At 45.9% G+C, this 19,824-nt stretch overlaps 1 protein-coding gene across 3 annotated transcripts in view; it reads left to right on the top strand.

Annotated features, from left to right (window-relative positions):
- Positions 1-19,044, top strand: part of MEIS3 (Meis homeobox 3) — an 81,720-nt gene extending 62,676 nt beyond the window's left edge. The window contains exons 9-13 of one of the 3 annotated variants that reach the window (XM_069746596.1): positions 942-1,018; positions 14,959-15,017; positions 15,297-15,386; positions 15,758-15,845; positions 18,163-19,044. In XM_069746596.1, the coding sequence (XP_069602697.1) occupies positions 942-1,018; positions 14,959-15,017; positions 15,297-15,386; positions 15,758-15,816 (285 nt within the window). In that variant the 3' untranslated portion in view covers positions 15,817-15,845; positions 18,163-19,044. The remainder of the gene's footprint in view (positions 1-941; positions 1,019-14,958; positions 15,018-15,296; positions 15,387-15,757; positions 15,846-18,162) is intronic. The other 2 variants (XM_069746597.1, XM_069746595.1) reach the window with 2 other exon arrangements.
- Positions 19,045-19,824: the final 780 nt, after the last annotated feature.

Raw genomic sequence — 19,824 nt, 5'->3', positions numbered from 1 at the left:
TCTGTGGAAAATGCAAAATCTAGTTCCTATCAATTCAGTTGAAAAATGTGTGTAAAAAATGTTTCACTTCTTCATAAGTGGGATCGAGGAGAGAATGTGTTGTGTTCCCCATCATTTACCGGAGACGTAAATAAACCAGACTTTACTCCACGATTCGCAGCCAAAAGTTGGTTACACAACAGATATCTGCGAATTTTCAAAGCCCCGGACGGGTAACTCTTAACGACCATTTAGATCTGTGCGTTCTCCTGCCTCTTTGCTTTTTTTTTTTTTTTTTGGCCTAAGCGTCTGTATAGGCCTGAACTTAGGCCCTTCATCTGTCACTAAGCTGTCAAGCGAAGGTCTGTGTTTGACTGCAACCTAAGACCCCCAACCTCATCCATCATTGCCGACCTTGACAGGTCCATGGAGCTTTTTTTTTGTCATTTTAGGCCTCCTAATCAAGCAGGGGGCCAGTTGCACATTTCCTGGGTCCCTGATAAAAAGAAAGCTGGGCTTGTGTGAGTCCCATCTGTCCTAGATCTAGGAAGGATACCATGAAGAAAAAAAAAGGCCAAATCCTCCCCCACCTCAACCCTTAAGAAACCAGATGGTCCGACGTTTTATTAGAAGATTCTCGGATTATCTTCAGCTCATCAGTGGAAGGACTAATGGACGACCACCGCTTTAATAAACTGCTTAATTTGCCCTTTTTACACACAAAATGTATAGAAATAAAATCCATGTTTTAGGGACAGAATGCCTGTGTGCGTCCTGGCCTTTATACCATAAGACGGGGACAACGTCACCATATCTTGCCGGCCCGGTCACCTTTAGTTAGGGAGGGGGTGGAATATTTTTTTATTATTATTCCGCTTAATGTTTTTAATTGATCTTGTTTTTTTGTGTTTTTCAAATTCATCCAGATCTCTAAATCATTTTTTTTCTCCTTCCTTATAAAGCATCCGTATCCCTCAGAAGAACAGAAGAAACAGCTAGCGCAGGACACCGGGCTCACGATACTACAGGTCAATAATTGGTAAGTTGCCATTTTGGGGGGTGGTGACCCTAGTCTTAAAAGGGTTGTCCAGCGCTGCTCGCTTTCACCATTAGAGGTAAATGGGGCAGAAGACATTACGAGTAGGGTTGAGCGAAACGGGTCGTTCATTTTCAAAAGTCGCCGACTTTTGGCAAAGTCGGGTTTCATGAAACCCGATCCGACCCCTGTGCGGGGTCGGCCATGCGGTACGCGACTTTCGCGCCAAAGTCGCGTTTCAATGACGCGAAAAGCGCCATTTCTCAGCCAATGAAGGTAAACGCAGAGTGTGGGCAGCGTGATGACATAGGTCCTGGTCCCCACCATCTTAGAGAAGGGCATTGCAGTGATTGGCTTGCTGTCCGCGGCGTCACAGGGGCTATAAAGGGGAGTTCCCGCCGACCGCCATGTTACTGCTGCTGATCTGAGCTTAGGGAGAGGTTGCTGCCGCTTCGTCAGAAGCAGGGATAGCGTTAGGCAGGGTCCATTAACCACCAAACCGCTTGTGCTGTAGCGATTTCCACTGCCCAACACCACCTTCGGTGTGCAGGGACAGTGGAAGCTACATTTTTTTTTTTTTCCCCCTCAGCGCTGTAGCTCATTGGGCTGCCCTAGAAGGCTCCCTGATAGCTGCATTGCTGTGTGTACGCCGCTGTGCAAACCAACTGCTTTTTTCAAAGCACAAATCCTCTTGTTCCTTCCTTTCTGCACAGCTATCTTTTTGGTTTGTCCACACTTTTTATTTCATTTGTGCATCAGTCCACTCCTTATTGCTGCCTGCCATACCTGGCTGAGATTACTGCAGGGAGATAGTAATTGAAGGACACTCCCTGTTTTTTTTTTTTTTTTTGTGGGAGATTAAGATTGACATTTCTGCTAGAGTGCCATCCCTGTCTGTGTCATCTCTCAGTCAGTGGGCCATAGAAAGCCTATTTATTTTTTTGCTTGATTTGGGTTATAAAATCTACCTGAAAAAATCACTACATCAATCAGTGGGAGAAAAATATTGGCCTCAGGGCTTGTGTGCCACTCCTGACTCCTGTGTGCATCATCACTCACTCAGTGGGCCATAGAAAGCCCATTTTTTTTTTTTTTTTTGCTTTATTTGGGTTCTAAATTCTACCTGAAAAAATCAATAAATCAATCAGTGGGAGATTAATATTGGCCTTTGGGCTTGTGTGCCAGTCCTAAGCGTGCCATCTCTCTCTCTCAGGTAGTGGGCCATAGAAAGCCTATTTATTTTTTATTTTTTTTATTGGGTTTATAAATTTTCCCTGGAAAAAAAAAAAAAAAGTGGGAGATTAATATTGGCCTCTGGGCTTGTGTGCCAGTCCTGAGCGTGCCATCTCTCTCACAAATAGTGGGCCATAGAAAGCCTATTTATTTATTTTTTTTGGGTTTTATAAATTCTCCCTTAAAAAAAGGGAGATTAATATTGGCCTTTGGGCTTGTGTGCCAGTCCTAAGCGTGCCATCTCTTTCTGTCTCTCAGATAGTGGGCCATAGAAAGCCTATTTATTATTTTTTTTATTGGGTTTATAAATTTTCCCTGGAACAAAAAAAAAAAAGTGGGAGATAAATATTGCCCTTTCTGCTTGTGTGCCAGTCTTGACTCCTGGGTGTGCCATCTCTCTCTCTCTCTCCAATTGTGGGCCATAGAAAGCCTATTATTTTTTTTAGCTTGATTTGGGTTCCAAAATCTACCTGAAAAAATCACTACATCAATCAGTGGGAGATAAATATTGGCCTCTGGGCTTGTGTGCCACCCCTGACTCCTGTGTGCGTCATCTCTCACTCAGTGGGCCATAGAAAGCCTTTTTTTGTTTTATTTGTTTTCTAAATTCTCCCTGAAAAAATCATTTTATTTTCTTTGGTTTCTAAATTCTTCCTGAAAAAATCATTTTATTCTATTTTTTTTTTCCTAAAGTCTCCCTGAAAAAAAAAACAAAAAAAACAAATCAGTGGGAGATTAATATTGCCCTTTCTGCTTGTGTGCCAGTCTTGACTCCTGGGTGTGCCATCTCTCGCTCTCTCTCCAATTGTGGGCCATAGAAAGCCTATTATTTTTTTAGCTTGATTTGGGTTCCAAAATCTACCTGAAAAAATCACTACATCAATCAGTGGGAGATAAATATTGGCCTCTGGGCTTGTGTGCCACTCCTGACTCCTGTGTGCATCATCTCTCACTCAGTGGGCCATAGAAAGCCTTTTTTTGTTTTATTTGTTTTCTAAATTCTCCCTGAAAAAATCATTTTATTTTATTAGGTTTCTAAATTCTTCCTGAAAAAATCATTTTATTCTATTTTTTTTTTTCCTAAAGTCTCCCTGAAAAAAAAAAAAAAAAAAACAAATCAGTGGGAGATTAATATTGCCCTTTCTGCTTGTGTGCCAGTCTTGACTCCTGGGTGTGCCATCTCTCTCTCTCTCTCTCCAATTGTGGGCCATAGAAAGCCTATTCTTTTTTTAGCTTGATTTGGGTTCCAAAATCTACCTGAAAAAATCACTACATCAATCAGTGGGAGATAAATATTGGCCTCTGGGCTTGTGTGCCACTCCTGACTCCTGTGTGCGTCATCTCTCACTCAGTGGGCCATAGAAAGCCTTTTTTTGTTTTATTTGTTTTCTAAATTCTCCCTGAAAAAATCATTTTATTTTATTTGGTTTCTAAATTCTTCCTGAAAAAATCATTTTATTCTATTTTTTTTTTCCTAAAGTCTCCCTGAAAAAAAAAAAAAAAAACAAATCAGTGGGAGATTAATATTGCCCTTTCTGCTTGTGTGCCAGTCTTGACTCCTGGGTGTGCCATCTCTCTCTCTCTCTCCAATTGTGGGCCATAGAAAGCCTATTATTTTTTTTAGCTTGATTTGGGTTCCAAAATCTACCTGAAAAAATCACTACATCAATCAGTGGGAGATAAATATTGGCCTCTGGGCTTGTGTGCCACTCCTGACTCCTGTGTGCGTCATCTCTCACTCAGTGGGCCATAGAAAGCCTTTTTTTGTTTTATTTGTTTTCTAAATTCTCCCTGAAAAAATCATTTTATTTTATTTGGTTTCTAAATTCTTCCTGAAAAAATCATTTTATTCTATTATTTTTTTTTCCTAAAGTCTCCCTTAAAAAAAAAAAAAATCAAATCAGTGGGAGATTAATATTTACATTTGTGCTTCAGTGACAGTCCTGCGTGTGTGGCATCTCTCTCATTTGTTGCCACCAACAACAGAGTGTGTAACATTGTGCCTGATTTTCGTTGTGGTCTCACTCACCTGTAAAGGGGTAGCTAAATCATACTGAAGTTATAGCTCACCGTGTAATTTGTGTGACAGCAACAAATACCGTTAGTTTGTTTACGTTTTTAAAACAATGAGGAAGTATGGTGGAAGAGGTCGTGGCCGGGGGCGTTCATTGTCAGCTGGTAATGAGGGTAGTGGTAGTGGTGGAGCATCAGCTGGTCGTGGGAAAAAAAATATTGCACCTAAGTCTGGAGCTGTGGAGCCAGGTTCGTCGTCTGGCTACACAAGGCCTCGAACGCTCCCTTTTCTGGGAGTAGGAAAACCGCTTTTAAAGCCGGAGCAGCAAGAGCAAGTTTTGGCTTATCTTGCTGACTCAGCCTCTAGCTCTTTTGCCTCCTCTCGTGAAACTGGTAAATGTCAAAGCAGCGCGTCGTTAGTGGATGTTCACGGTCAGGGACAAGTCGCTTCCTTGTCCTCTTCAGCAAAAACAACAACAGAGAAGAATGCAGCAGGCGACACAACGGGTTACTCCATGGAGCTCTTTACACATACCGTCCCTGGCTTAGAAAGTGAAGCAGTTAACAGTCCATGCCCATTACAAGTTGAATCTGACATGGAGTGCACTGATGCACAGCCACAGCCAGACTACTATGCTGGTCCTTTGACTCAGACCACAACATTGCCCTCGCAGGGTGCTGATCAAGAATCAGACCCTGATGAGACTATGTTGCCCCATCACGAACGCTATACCACCGACCGACACGGTGACACAGACGAAGTTGCACACGAGCTACAAGAAGAGGTAATAGATGACCCAGTTCTTGACCCCGATTGGCAGCCATTGGGGGAACAGGGTGCAGGCGGCAGCAGTTCTGAAGCGGAGGAGGAGGGGCCGCAGCAGGCATCAACATCGCAACAGGTTCCATCTGCCGGGCCCGTATCTTGCCCAAAACGCGTGGCAAAGCCAAAACCTGTTGGAGGACAGCGTGGCCATCCGGTTAAAGCTCAGTCTGCAATGCCTGAAAAGGTATCCGATGCTAGAAAGAGTGCAGTCTGGCATTTTTTTAAACAACATCCAATTGATCAGCGCAAAGTCATCTGTCAAAAATGTTCAACTACCTTAAGCAGAGGACAGAATCTGAAAAGTCTCAATACAAGTTGCATGCATAGACATTTAACCACCATGCATTTGCAAGCCTGGACTAACTACCAAACGTCCCTTAAGGTTGTAGCACCCTCGGCCAATGAAGCTAGTCAGCAACGCAACATCCCTTCCGGCAGTGTAGGGCCACCATTTTCCGCACCACCTGCAGTATCTGTGCAGGTTTCTTTGCCAGGCCAAAGCAGTCAGGGTCAGGGAATCACCAGTTTCGTAGTAGGAAACACTGCATCTAGGGCACCGGTGGCAACAATACCATCTCCCACCGTCTCTCAGTCTGCCATGTCCACCGGCACCCCCGCTAGTTCCACGATCTCCAGCTCTCCAGTCCAGCTCACCCTACATGAGACTATGGTTAGAAAAAGGAAGTACTTAGCCTCGCATCCGCGTGCACAGGGTTTGAACGCACACATAGCTAGACTAATCTCGTTAGAGATGATGCCCTACCGGTTAGTTGAAAGCGAAGCTTTCAAAGCCCTGATGGACTACGCTGTACCACGCTACGAGCTACCCAGTCGACACATTTTTTTTTCCAGAAAAGCCATCCCAGCCCTCCACCAGCATGTTAAAGAGCGCATCGTCCATGCACTCAGGCAATCTGTGAGCACAAAGGTGCACCTGACAACAGATGCATGGACCAGTAGGCATGGCCAGGGACGTTACGTGTCCATCACGGCACACTGGGTGAATGTGGTGGATGCAGGGTCCACAGGGGACAGCAAGTTTGGGACAGTTCTGCCTAGCCCACGGTCTAGGAAACAATTGGCTGTAGCCGTTCGCACCCCCTCCTCCTCCTCTTCGTCCTCCTGCAGAAGCGAGAGCTCGTCCACAGACCGCAGTCGCACAACCACTCCATCCACAGCTGCCACTGTTGCACACCAGGTCTCCCATTATGGGGCAGCTACTGGCAAACGTCAGCAGGCTGTATTGGCTATGAAGTGTTTGGGCGACAACAGACACACCGCGGAAGTTCTGTCCGAGTTCTTGCAGAAAGAAACGCAGTCGTGGCTGGGCACTGTAGATCTTGAGGCAGGCAAGGTAGTGAGTGATAACGGAAGGAATTTCATGGCTGCCATCTCCCTTTCCCAACTGAAACACATTCCTTGCCTGGCTCACACCTTAAACCTGGTGGTGCAGTGCTTCCTGAAAAGTTATCCGGGGTTATCCGACCTGCTCCTCAAAGTGCGTGGACTTTGCTCACATATCCGCCGTTCGCCCGTACACTCCAGCCGTATGCAGACCTATCAGCGTTCTTTGAACCTTCCCCAGCATCGCCTAATCATAGACGTTGCAACAAGGTGGAACTCAACACTGCACATGCTTCAGAGACTGTGTGAACAGAGGCGGGCTGTTATGTTTTTGTGGGAGGATACACATACACGGGCAGGCAGTAGGATGGCAGACATGGAGTTGTCAGGTGTGCAGTGGTCGAAGATTCAAGACATGTGTCAAGTCCTTCAGTGTTTTGAGGAATGCACACGGCTGGTTAGTGCAGACAACGCCATAATAAGCATGAGCATCCCCCTAATGCGTCTGCTGATGCAAAGTTTGACGCACATAAAGGATCAGGCGTCTGCAGCTGAGGAAGAGGAAAGCCTTGATGACAGTCAGCCATTGTCTGGCCAGGGCAGCGTACAGGACGAGGTAGCGGGCGAAGAGGAGGAGGACGAGGAGGATGATGGGGATGATTATATTTTTAATGAGGAAGCTTTTCCGGGGCCACTGGAAATTGGTGGCGCGGCAAGGCCGGGTTCTGGTTTTTTGAGGGACACAAGTGACGTGGATTTGCCTGAAACTGCCCCTCAACCAAGCACAACCGCAGATTTGAGAACTGGAACTTTGGCCCACATGGCGGATTATGCCTTACGTATCCTCAAAAGGGACACACGCATAACTAAAATGATGAATGATGACGATTACTGGTTGGCCTGCCTCCTTGATCCTCGCTATAAAGGCAAATTGCAAAATATAATGCCACATGAGAACTTGGAACTAATATTAGCAACCAAACAATCAACTCTTGTTGACCGTTTGCTTCTGGCATTCCCTGCACACAGCGCCCGTGATCGTTCTCACACGAGCTGCAGGGGCCAGCAGACCAGAGGAGTTAGAGGGGCAGAAATCAGAAGTGGCGTTGGCCAGAGGGGTTTTCTGACCAGGTTGTGGAGTGATTTTGCTATGACCGCAGACAGGACAGGTACTGCAGCATCAATTCAAAGTGACAGGAGACAACATTTGTCCAGTATGGTTACAAACTATTTTTCATCCCTTATCGATGTTCTCCCTCAACCGTCATTCCCATTTGATTACTGGGCATCAAAATTAGACACCTGGCCAGAATTGGCAGAATATGCATTGCAGGAGCTTGCTTGCCCGGCAGCTAGTGTCCTATCAGAAAGAGTATTCAGTGCTGCAGGTTCAATACTAACAGAAAAAAGGACTCGTCTGGCTACCCAAAATGTAGATGATCTAACCTTCATTAAAATGAACCACAACTGGATTTCGAAATCTTTTGCCCCACCTTGCCCGGCTGACACCTAGCTTTCCTATGAAAAGGTCTTGCCTGTGGACTATTCTGAATGCCTTTTCCAATCTCGTAATTTTCTGCACCTGATTGTCCAGCATACGACATGTTTACACCTCACTAAATGGCCAAACTCCCCACACGGGGCCGTGGTATCGACACTTGGCGACAGCACCCGTGAGAGTGCAGTTTGTCTGAAGAGGTGGGTGAGCCCGCTTTTGGTCGACGGCACTGCCACTGGGTCCCTCCTAGTACAATAAAGTGTCTCTGGCGGTGGTGGTGCGCACCCAACGTCAGACACACCGTTGTAATATGAGGGGCCCTGGGCCTGTACCGCCGGCCACAAGACAGTTTCCCCCCACCCCAGCTCAAACAGTGCTCTACCACTTGCAAAATTATCTCACAGCTCCACCAATGTTTAGTCTATGCGCTGACATCCTTCAATGCCTGCCACTGACAATACCATTGTATTGACATTTTTGTTATGTTAGGCCTTCGATGCCTGTCTGTGGTCACTCCTTCCACTAGGCCTCCACTGACCACACCACTGCTGCCCGTGTACCCCTGTAACCAATTTAAAATTGCCTACAGCCATGTGTTATTATTTTAGACCTTCGATGCCTGTCTGCGGTGACTCCTTCCACTAGGCCTCCACTGACCACACCACTGCTGCCCGTGTACCCCTGGAACCAATTTAAAATTGCCTACAGCCATGTGTTATTATTTTAGGCCTTCGATGCCTGTCTGCGGTCACTCCTTCCACTAGGCCTCCACTGACCACACCACTGCTGCCCGTGTACCCCTGGAACCAATTTAAAATTGCCTACAGCCATGTGTTATTATTTTAGGCCTTCGATGCCTGTCTGCGGTGACTCCTTCCACTAGGCCTCCACTGACCACACCACTGCTGCCCGTGTACCCCTGGAACCAATTTAAAATTGCCTACAGCCATGTGTTATTATTTTAGGCCTTCGATGCCTGTCTGCGGTCACTCCTTCCACTAGGCCTCCACTGACCACACCACTGCTGCCCGTGTACCCCTGGAACCAATTTAAAATTGCCTACAGCCATGTGTTATTATTTTAGGTCTTCGATGCCTGTCTGCGGTCACTCCTTCCACTAGGCCTCCACTGACCACACCACTGCTGCCCGTGTACCCCTGGAACCAATTTAAAATTGCCTACAGCCATGTGTTATTATTTTAGGCCTTCGATGCCTGTCTGCGGTCACTCCTTCCACTAGGCCTCCACTGACCACACCACTGCTGCCCGTGTACCCCTGGAACCAATTTAAAATTGCCTACAGCCATGTGTTATTATTTTAGGCCTTCGATGCCTGTCTGCGGTCACTCCTTCCACTAGGCCTCCACTGACCACACCACTGCTGCCCGTGTACCCCTGGAACCAATTTAAAATTGCCTACAGCCATGTGTTATTATTTTAGGCCTTCGATGCCTGTCTGCGGTCACTCCTTCCACTAGGCCTCCACTGACCACACCACTGCTGCCCGTGTACCCCTGGAACCAATTTAAAATTGCCTACAGCCATGTGTTATTATTTTAGGCCTTCGATGCCTGTCTGCGGTCACTCCTTCCACTAGGCCTCCACTGACCACACCACTGCTGCCCGTGTACCCCTGGAACCAATTTAAAATTGCCTACAGCCATGTGTTATTATTTTAGGCCTTCGATGCCTGTCTGCGGTCACTCCTTCCACTAGGCCTCCAATGACCACACCACTGCTGCCCGTGTACCCCTGGAACCAATTTAAAATTGCCTACAGCCATGTGTTATTATTTTAGGCCTTCGATGCCTGTCTGCGGTGACTCCTTCCACTAGGCCTCCACTGACCACACCACTGCTGCCCGTGTACCCCTGGAACCAATTTAAAATTGCCTACAGCCATGTGTTATTATTTTAGGCCTTCGATGCCTGTCTGCGGTCACTCCTTCCACTAGGCCTCCACTGACCACACCACTGCTGCCTGTGTACCCCTGGAACCAATTTAAAATTGCCTACAGCCATGTGTTATTATTTTAGGCCTTCGATGCCTGTCTGCGGTCACTCCTTCCACTAGGCCTCCACTGACCACACCACTGCTGCCCGTGTACCCCTGGAACCAACATCAGAAAATATAAAAATAAGTATTTTGCTTATAAAAAAGAAAATACTGGAGAGATATCAAATGCAGACATTTTAACATTAAAAACAAACACATACAACAAAAATCTGGTACAGTACTAAAAATGGCCACCAGCTACAATAACTTTCTCCTGCAAGTAGTTAACTGAAAGGTTTTTTCAATTTTAAACACAGATATGGCATCCACCGAGTGTTGTCCTGTCGCGTCTTCTTTATATTATTGCCAAGAAGATGCAAAACAATGAAAATAATAAAATCATTATTTACCAAAAAAATAGAGTAAGTCAAAACCACATTGCAAATAAACATTCATTACAAATAAAGAAGCAGGGCGCGTCCGAGGGTGAGTATATACCTAATAAGAATATAATCACCCTCGGACGCGCCCTGCTTCTTTCCGACAGCCTTCCTTCCTAAGAATCAGCCCTTCCGTGGTGTAGAGAGAGGGTTTGTTACACTCCAAGGTGTTCCCCAGGTTGCCTTTCCTGAGCTTCGATCTTCTGGCTCTCGTTTAGTAGTTGTTGGAAACTACGCTGCATTGGGCCTACAAATTGGGTATGGGGTGTAGAGAGATGGTGTGTTCCACTCCAAGGTGTTCCCCAGGTTGCCTTTCCTGAGCTTCGATCTTCCGGCTCTCGTTTAGTAGTTGTTGGAAACTACGCTGCATTAGGCCTACAAATTGGGTATGGGGTGTAGAGAGATGGTGTGTTCCACTGTAGAGAGATGGTGTGTTCCACTCCAAGGTGTTCCCCAGGTTTCCTCGCCAATGCTTCGATCATCATGCTCTCGTTTAGTAGTTGTTGGAAACTACGCTGCATTAGGCCTACAAATTGGGTATGGGGTGTAGAGAGATGGTGTGTTACACTCCAAGGTGTTCCCCAGGTTTCCTCTCCATTGCTTCGATCTTCCGGCTCTCGTTTAGTAGTTGTTGGAAACTACGCTGCATTAGGCCTACAAATTGGGTATGGGGTGTAGAGAGATGGTGTGTTACACTCCTAGGTGTTCCCCAGGTTTCCTCTCCATTGCTTCGATCTTCCGGCTCTCGTTTAGTAGTTGTTGGAAACTACGCTGCATTAGGCCTACAAATTGGGTATGGGGTGTAGAGAGATGGTGTGTTCCACTCCAAGGTGTTCCCCAGGTTGCCTTTCCTGAGCTTCGATCTTCCGGCTCTCGTTTAGTAGTTGTTGGAAACTACGCTGCATTAGGCCTACAAATTGGGTATGGGGTGTAGAGAGATGGTGTGTTCCACTGTAGAGAGATGGTGTGTTCCACTCCAAGGTGTTCCCCAGGTTTCCTCGCCAATGCTTCGATCATCATGCTCTCGTTTAGTAGTTGTTGGAAACTACGCTGCATTAGGCCTACAAATTGGGTATGGGGTGTAGAGAGATGGTGTGTTCCACTCCAAGGTGTTCCCCAGGTTTCCTCTCCATTGCTTCGATCTTCATGCTCTCGTTTAGTAGTTGTTGGAAACTACGCTGCATTAGGCCTACAAATTGGGTATGGGGTGTAGAGAGATGGTGTGTTACACTCCAAGGTGTTTCCCAGGTTTCCTCTCCATTGCTTCGATCTTCCGGCTCTCGTTTAGTAGTTGTTGGAAACTACGCTGCATTAGGCCTACAAATTGGGTATGGGGTGTAGAGAGATGGTGTGTTACACTCCAAGGTGTTCCCCAGGTTTCCTCTCCATTGCTTCGATCTTCCGGCTCTTGTTTAGTAGTTGTTGGAAACTACGCTGCATTAGGCCTACAAATTGGGTATGGGGTGTAGAGAGATGGTGTGTTCCACTCCAAGGTGTTCCCCAGGTTGCCTTTCCTGAGCTTCGATCTTCCGGCTCTCGTTTAGTAGTTGTTGGAAACTACGCTGCATTAGGCCTACAAATTGGGTATGGGGTGTAGAGAGATGGTGTGTTCCACTGTAGAGAGATGGTGTGTTCCACTCCAAGGTGTTCCCCAGGTTTCCTCGCCAATGCTTCGATCATCATGCTCTCGTTTAGTAGTTGTTGGAAACTACGCTGCATTAGGCCTACAAATTGGGTATGGGGTGTAGAGAGATGGTGTGTTCCACTCCAAGGTGTTCCCCAGGTTTCCTCTCCATTGCTTCGATCTTCATGCTCTCGTTTAGTAGTTGTTGGAAACTACGCTGCATTAGGCCTACAAAATTGGGTATGGGGTGTAGAGAGATGGTGTGTTACACTCCAAGGTGTTCCCCAGGTTTCCTCTCCATTGCTTCGATCTTCCGGCTCTCGTTTAGTAGTTGTTGGAAACTACGCTGCATTAGGCCTACAAATTGGGTATGGGGTGTAGAGAGATGGTGTGTTACACTCCAAGGTGTTCCCCAGGTTTCCTCTCCATTGCTTCGATCTTCCGGCTCTCGTTTAGTAGTTGTTGGAAACTACGCTGCATTAGGCCTACAAATTGGGTATGGGGTGTAGAGAGATGGTGTGTTACACTCCAAGGTGTTCCCCAGGTTTCCTCTCCATTGCTTCGATCTTCCGGCTCTCGTTTAGTAGTTGTTGGAAACTACGCTGCATTGGGCCTACAAATTGGGTATGGGGTGTAGAGAGATGGTGTGTTCCACTCCAAGGTGTTCTCCAGGTTGCCTTTCCTGAGCTTCGATCTTCCGGCTATCGTTTAGTAGTTGTTGGAAACTACGCTGCATTAGGCCTACAAATTGGGTATGGGGTGTAGAGAGATGGTGTGTTCCACTGTAGAGAGATGGTGTGTTCCACTCCAAGGTGTTCCCCAGGTTTCCTCGCCAATGCTTCGATCATCATGCTCTCGTTTAGTAGTTGTTGGAAACTACGCTGCATTAGGCCTACAAATTGGGTATGGGGTGTAGAGAGATGGTGTGTTCCACTCCAAGGTGTTCCCCAGGTTTCCTCGCCAATGCTTCGATCATCATGCTCTCGTTTAGTAGTTGTTGGAAACTACGCTGCATTAGACCTACAAATTGGGTATGGGGTGTAGAGAGATGGTGTGTTCCACTCCAAGGTGTTCTCCAGGTTGCCTTTCCTGAACTTCTATCTTCAGGCTCTCATTAAATTGTGGTTAAACGGAACAACTGCATTTGGCGTACTAGTTGGTTTGGGGCCTACTCTCTGTGTCAGCCTCTCATTCCAGTTGTCCTCCACTGCAATGCCCCCTGATTAGTCCTGTGTTACCAATTTTGAACTGCATTTAGCCCACTTTATTCTTTGGGCCTATATCTGTGTTTCCTCCTCATCCTGCCCATTGCCCAGCCAGTGATAGATGAGTCTGCTGGTACATTGACCCATAACGCAACATTTCCCGTGCACGCTACACTGCAAGATTGTGACCCTGCTGAAAGTCAGGTCCCCCTTCCCGCATACCATACCACCTTACACGGGGACAAACAGGAAGGTGCAGATGAAAGTGCAGGTTCCTTCATCAGGTGGGGGGAGGAATACTAGTTGGCGACGTCACTGGCACAGGGCCTCTCATGGTACGCAAAAGTGTTGCTGCCGGTGGGAGGCGCCCCCGCCGTGCAAACACACCGCTGTACTTTGAGGGGCCCTGTGCCAGTGCCAATGCCAACGAGTGGCCCCCCCCTGCTTGCTCAGGTTCACAGCACTTGCAAAGTTGAAATACTTACCTCTCCCTGCTCCACTGCCGTGACGTGGTCCAGCCCTACCCACCACAACTTTAGCCAAATGACCCCCAATTTCAAATGCCTTCCAATTATTATAAGGTAAATTACGCTTGACAAGCTTCATTAAGAAGAATGGATGGTTTTGACATTAAAATGGGCACTCTAGGTGTTTTCCTGGCCCCCACTCACTGCCGACTATGCTGCCCCATTTACTTGCATTGGGTTTCGTGTTTCGGTCGATCCCGACTTTACGTCATAATCGGCCGATTTCACTCGACCCGACTTTTGAGATAGTCGGGTTTCGTAAAACCCGGCTCGACTCTAAAAAGGTCAAGGTCGCTCAACTCTAATTACGAACCCACATATCAGTCAAGTTGAGATGAGCTAATCAGTTCGAAAGGTTTTGCTCTACCATCCAGGTTAGTATTTTGTTCCTGAGAGCCGTCTCCTACCTGACCGCAACTGCGACACCTCTTTTGTGCACAACGGTTTGTATGCTCCATGCCGCAACGAAGTCAAAGCTAATCAAAAGAGGAGCTATAGATGGCATCACGTAGGAGGCCGTTCTCAGGACCCCTAGAATCGATTCACTCAACCACCACTGCCAAGACATGGGCTCCATCTACCGTTAGAATAGGACACATACACAAGCCTCGAAAGATATCTGGAGTCGTAGCACCATCGACAAGGGTCACCTCCAAGGCGGAAGCGAGCAGCACTGGACAACCCCATTAAGTTGGTCATAAAAATTGGTCCCCAATACACAGCACTGTTGGAGAGCTCGTCCAGCATACCCATGGACGGTCTACGTTTTTCAGTGGGGAAACAAGATGACTCTTCTTGAAATCTATGATCTGTCCACCTAACGCATGCATAAGTTGCCTGAACACTTTGGGGAAAGGGGATACCTCTTATTAACGTCCATGTGCCCCAAGAGAACGTAAAGAAAACGAGAGCCCTGTGACCTCAAAAATGTAATCGATTTAGTAACGGGGATATGATAAAATGAATGGGGTTGTGCAGAATCAGGAATACAAGGCTTCATTCTTTTAAAAACAGCGCCACACCTGTGCACACGGCTGTATTGCAGCTTAGACTTTCACTTCAATAGAGCTGAGTTAGGGAACCAGATACAACCCATGGACAGGTGGTGTGCTGTTTCTGGATGAAAGCAACCATGTTTTTTATTTTTAATTCTGGACAGCCCTTTCAGATTTTAGCTACGATCAGTTGTTTTCTAGACTTAAGTCGACAACTAAGCGCTTGTTTCTATCTAATTTCAGGTTTATAAATGCAAGAAGGCGGATCGTCCAGCCGATGATTGACCAATCAAATCGAACAGGTGAGCACAATACGGGTTAAATTAGCTTTTGGATAAAGGTGGCACGTGTTTGTGCTGTCCATTTACCAGAATTTGAAGTTTACACCTAGTATGGGCGGACATTAATTTAATTTCTGACCTTCGTTATGAAAAAGACGTCAAATCATAGTTGCCCACTACAACTTCCGCTAAACTTTCTCCCCACTTTTGAAAAAAAAGTGTCAAGAGGAGTAAAAAAAAGTTTCACTTTTTGCGCAAATATTTTGCACTAAAGCTCCGGTCTTCTTTTTCTTAATACAGGTCAGGGTGGCGGACCCTATAGTCCAGACGGCCAGAACATTGGGGGATATGTTATGGATGGCCAGCAACACATGGGAATTCGCCCACCAGGTGAGCACCGATGTATTTAAACCGGGTACAATGATAGGGTTACTTCTAGTTAGTGGGGAGCACATAGCTAGGGGTAGATTATTGCCGTCTGCTCACTTGTATGGGTTTTAGTGTCTTTCGAACCCACAAGAATGAAGATTGCTAACATATAGAACATGATATATGAACCTGAGCTTCACCGCCTGTTGTGTAGCCACAGCCCCCATCAGGGTGGACTGGGAGTTGTAGTTCCCTGAGGTTGAACTCCAATGGTGACTCTTTTAATTGATGACGAGTCTGTTACATGGGGTAGGCCAGGTGACACACTGCATGTGGGCGCTGGTGGTGCCACCATGGACTTCTTGTGGTCTTAGTTGCCTGTCTTCCCCTAGGAGCGATGGGAGGATTAGGCATGGCCGTAGGTATGGAAGGGCAGTGGCACTACATGTAACCCCCTGCCATCTTTCTGGTACTAGGGATGTAAGTAAATATTTATATATATTTGTCTTTTGACCTAAGAGGTGGGTGGGCCGGGTGCCTGTCAATCACAATTTTCCAACCCACTCTTATCATCGTGCGCACGTCACCCTTGTCATGAAACGAGTGAATGATGACACGTGTCACATGCATGACCACCGCTGCATGTGTGTAATTGAGAGGGTGTGCGTGGTGTGAGATCACATGTATACCTAAAATAGGAGGCCTCTGATTTGGTTGCCACCATTTTTTTATCTCTGCGGAATTTTAGCATTTTTATTTTTTCGCAAAATTCATTCCTAAATCCATTTTCCGCGCACATGAATGAGATTTCCGCAATCCCCCCGCTCACATGCATCAGAAATTTCCTGCACAGAATTCCAGCTACGTGACGGAAACAAAGAATAGGAATCTGACGTGGAAAAAGTCAGCCTGGAGTATCTCTCATGGAAGTATACATCAGATTTTCATGAGACGAATGAACATACTATCTTTGGGTGACCACTATCATGGCCGCCTGAGGCAGTTGCCCCACCGCCAGACTGATAAATCTTCCTAGTTTTGCAGAGATTCTGCATATTGCTGAAGAACTGGGAATCAGCCAGTATGGCCGTCTGGTAAGAAGAAGTCATATTGGATTTCACCCAACTTTTTCGGAAACCTAGTTTTATCGACTATAAATAGAAAATCCCCCTGTATGTTAGGAGCAAGACCCCCGATGTCTACCTGTTCCCTGTTATGTAAAGATCTTGGGGCAGGTTCCATGACAGCCACATCTGCAGTTATTAGGTGTGAAAAATAAGGGGCGGCTAGACCGCCATAGATAAAACACTGCACCGTAGAAGCGTTAGGTTTACTTTACCCTTAGCTGGAGACATCAGGGAGAGGCAGCGCAGAAGGGGCTGAGGGTCTTCCCTGTGTCTCCGTACAGCAAGCAGGAGGGGGGTAGGGCTGCGAGGGAGAATTAGCCACAGAAGATGAGGACACAGGACCCCAGCAGGAGCTAATTGATAGGCAGCAAACTAAATAGTCCGTCTGTGGCGGCGTGTCGAATTGTAGTGACTGCGCAGGTATGTAGATTTCTCTGCTTCCGAGCGGCGCTTTATCATGGGTCAGCGGAGGGCGCACTACGCTGCAGCGGGAAGTATTTCATTTTTATAAATGAGGGATAGCATTAACCCTCTCCGACAGCTGCAGGGAAAGCCTCTATTGTACTACCGTCAACATTCAAGAATCAGCCAAGACGGCAATCTACCGGCCAAAACTGTATTTAATCCATCGTATAACCTTAAAAAAATGTATCTGACCTCATTATAGGCCACTCTTATAATGGGGCGTGTGATCTTTAGCATTAAAAATGCCTAGAAAAGGGAGCGTCAGGACTGAAATTGGCGTCATTCATACTCTTTTGTGCGAGGCAATGCATGACCTGACCCAGAGCCGAGTTGCGTGACTGCATGATGTGAATGAAAACACGTTGTACCGCGCATATCAAAGAATGTCCCGCCAACATTAGCCTTGTGACCTGTAATCAGAGGCAACTATCTTTCCTGCAGAATTTAAAGAGGATTTTTCACTGGATTTTTTTAATTTAAACTGAATGACTCCTCCAATTTCTGCTGCTCCACTGATTCTGGAACAGTTTTTCTTTTTCTTCTGTTCTTCTCCTTTCCAGAGTTATTACCCTTCCGGAAATAACGATGCACATTTTCCCTTCAGCTAACTGGGCGTGTGCCAAAGATCTCTGTGGGCGTTGGCGTTTTATCTTCCGATGCCAACCAATCAAAACACGGCCACACCCATTAAATAGTTTTGTGGTGTACACCCAGGTAGTTGAAGTGAAAATTTGCATCTTTATTACCGGGGGCATAACTTTGGAACGGATGGGCACAGAAGAAAAAGAAAAAGTGTTCCAGAATCAGTGGAGCAGAGGCAATTGGAGGAGGTAGTCAATTTCAATGGAAAAATCCAGTGAAAAGTCCTCTTTAAAACATGGATTTAGATGTGTTGCTATGGTCAAAGGACAAAATATCTGAGAATTTTTTTTTTTTATATAACCTTGAGACCAATCTTGGTACTGTTCTGTGCAACCAACATGTCCCTCCTTTTCTTTAAGAATTTGGAAAGAATATTTGAATGCATATAATTTCTCCTTAGCGATTAAGAAAAACTTTCAAACATTTCTGAACTTTTTGAATGGATCATTTCCCTGTAAAACCTCTAGCCTGGGGAGGGGTAGATATATACAACTACTTGCTTAAATATGGCTGAAAAACTAACTTTTTTTTTGTTTAATTTTCTTTTTCTTTTTGGCCTACAGGCTTCCAAGGGATCCCAGGGGATTTCAGTGCGGCCCCAAGCTCTATGACCATGGGATTCCCGCCGGCCGGTTACACGCCCGCAATGCCCCCGCACCCTGCCGGCCTCCGTCACGGACCGTCTTTACACTCCTACCTCCCCGGGCACCCACATCACGCCTCCATGATCCTGCCCACAGGCACCTCCCCTCACCACTTGGTGTCAGCGCAGAGCCCGGCAGACGCACTTCTGAACGGTCAAAACATAGACATTCACGCTCACTAACATTCAGCCATACCGGGTGTCAGGGTCATTACATTTTTATCTTTTTTCCTCCAGCTTCCAAAATGACAAAGCCTTTGAACAAATCCTCAGTTCTTGCTGAGCTTGTTGCCCATCAGAAGGAGAGAAAAAAAAAATCCCCTCCAGCCGAGGAGTAACTGCCACGAAAAGCAAAGTATAGAAAAACAAAACTTTTTCTACCGTCTTCCTAAATATGTCGCAGAGTGGACTGAAGAGCTGACACTCGGTGTGAGGATAACACTCATAGTTCTGGGTTTTCTTCTTTTTTTTTCACGCACACACCCCCCTGCCCCACAATTTCCCTTTTTTTTCTTGGATGGACCAACATGAAACTTGAGTCAACGGACAGATGTGAACTAAAGCGCGCGATCATTGAAACTTTTTATGTTCTTTTTTTTTTTTTCTACGCCATCACTTGCAGCAGGGACTAAGTTAAACTTGTACATTTTTTAATTAATATTATAATTATTTGGGATGATACGTGTATTGTTTTACTTGTTTTTTTATGATAAAGAAAAAGAACTTGAAAAAAAAAATTCCACTGTGGATGTATATATAATTGTATAAATATTTATAGCACTCATAAACTGCAGGGTCTAGAGGAATGCTTTCAGTGGATTTTTTTTTTATTATTTATATCAGTCTCCAAATCCAGACTTCACTGGTTATTTAAAGGGGAACTTCAGGTCATATAGGATTTATGGGCCCCATCCAAAAGCCCAAGTTATCAGTGATGCTGTATCGTGAACACAGGAGAAGCCACCATCGCATACCTACCTATATTACTGTCGGTAATATTGGAACATTTAAGTCCTGCCTCCAGGAATCCACCTACACTTTGAGTGGAGTCTGTGTAAATCCCACCTCTTTCTGCCCAAATTATTTAGGATTGTTTCCAAAAATATAGAACACTCCCTGCAAATTCAACTCTTCAAAACTTATAAGACCTGTGCATTCAGCGTCGCCTCCTGAAATATCTGTAAGGTATATGAGAAGACTGTTCCGAGATGTAATTTCACTTTAATGAAGCGAGAGATCCTATAGATTTGGAGAAGGTTGGCACTACAGTCTTCGACATTAGGCTCTCTCGGGCAGAGTGCGTGGCTTATTTGGTGGTCTTCACTGAGATAGATACAGAATCTTCTACACGACCTTCTCTGTTTTCCCGAGCTTGTGCTGTGATCATCTGAATAACGACCTGGCTAGTGGGTTCATGAAAATCTCATCGATTGAATTTCTTGGTGGTTAACTAGTGGATGGTCACATCTACAGTTATGTGAATAAGTGTTTGCCCCCTTCCATATTTCAAAATCTTTTGCATGTTTGTCACACTTAAATGTTTCAGATCACAAAACAAATGTAAATATTAGACAAAGATAAC

The sequence above is a fragment of the Ranitomeya imitator genome, chromosome 2, assembly GCF_032444005.1.
Source record: "Ranitomeya imitator isolate aRanImi1 chromosome 2, aRanImi1.pri, whole genome shotgun sequence".
Classification (NCBI taxonomy): domain Eukaryota; kingdom Metazoa; phylum Chordata; class Amphibia; order Anura; family Dendrobatidae; genus Ranitomeya; species Ranitomeya imitator.
This window is presented reverse-complemented; position numbering and strand designations above follow the sequence as displayed.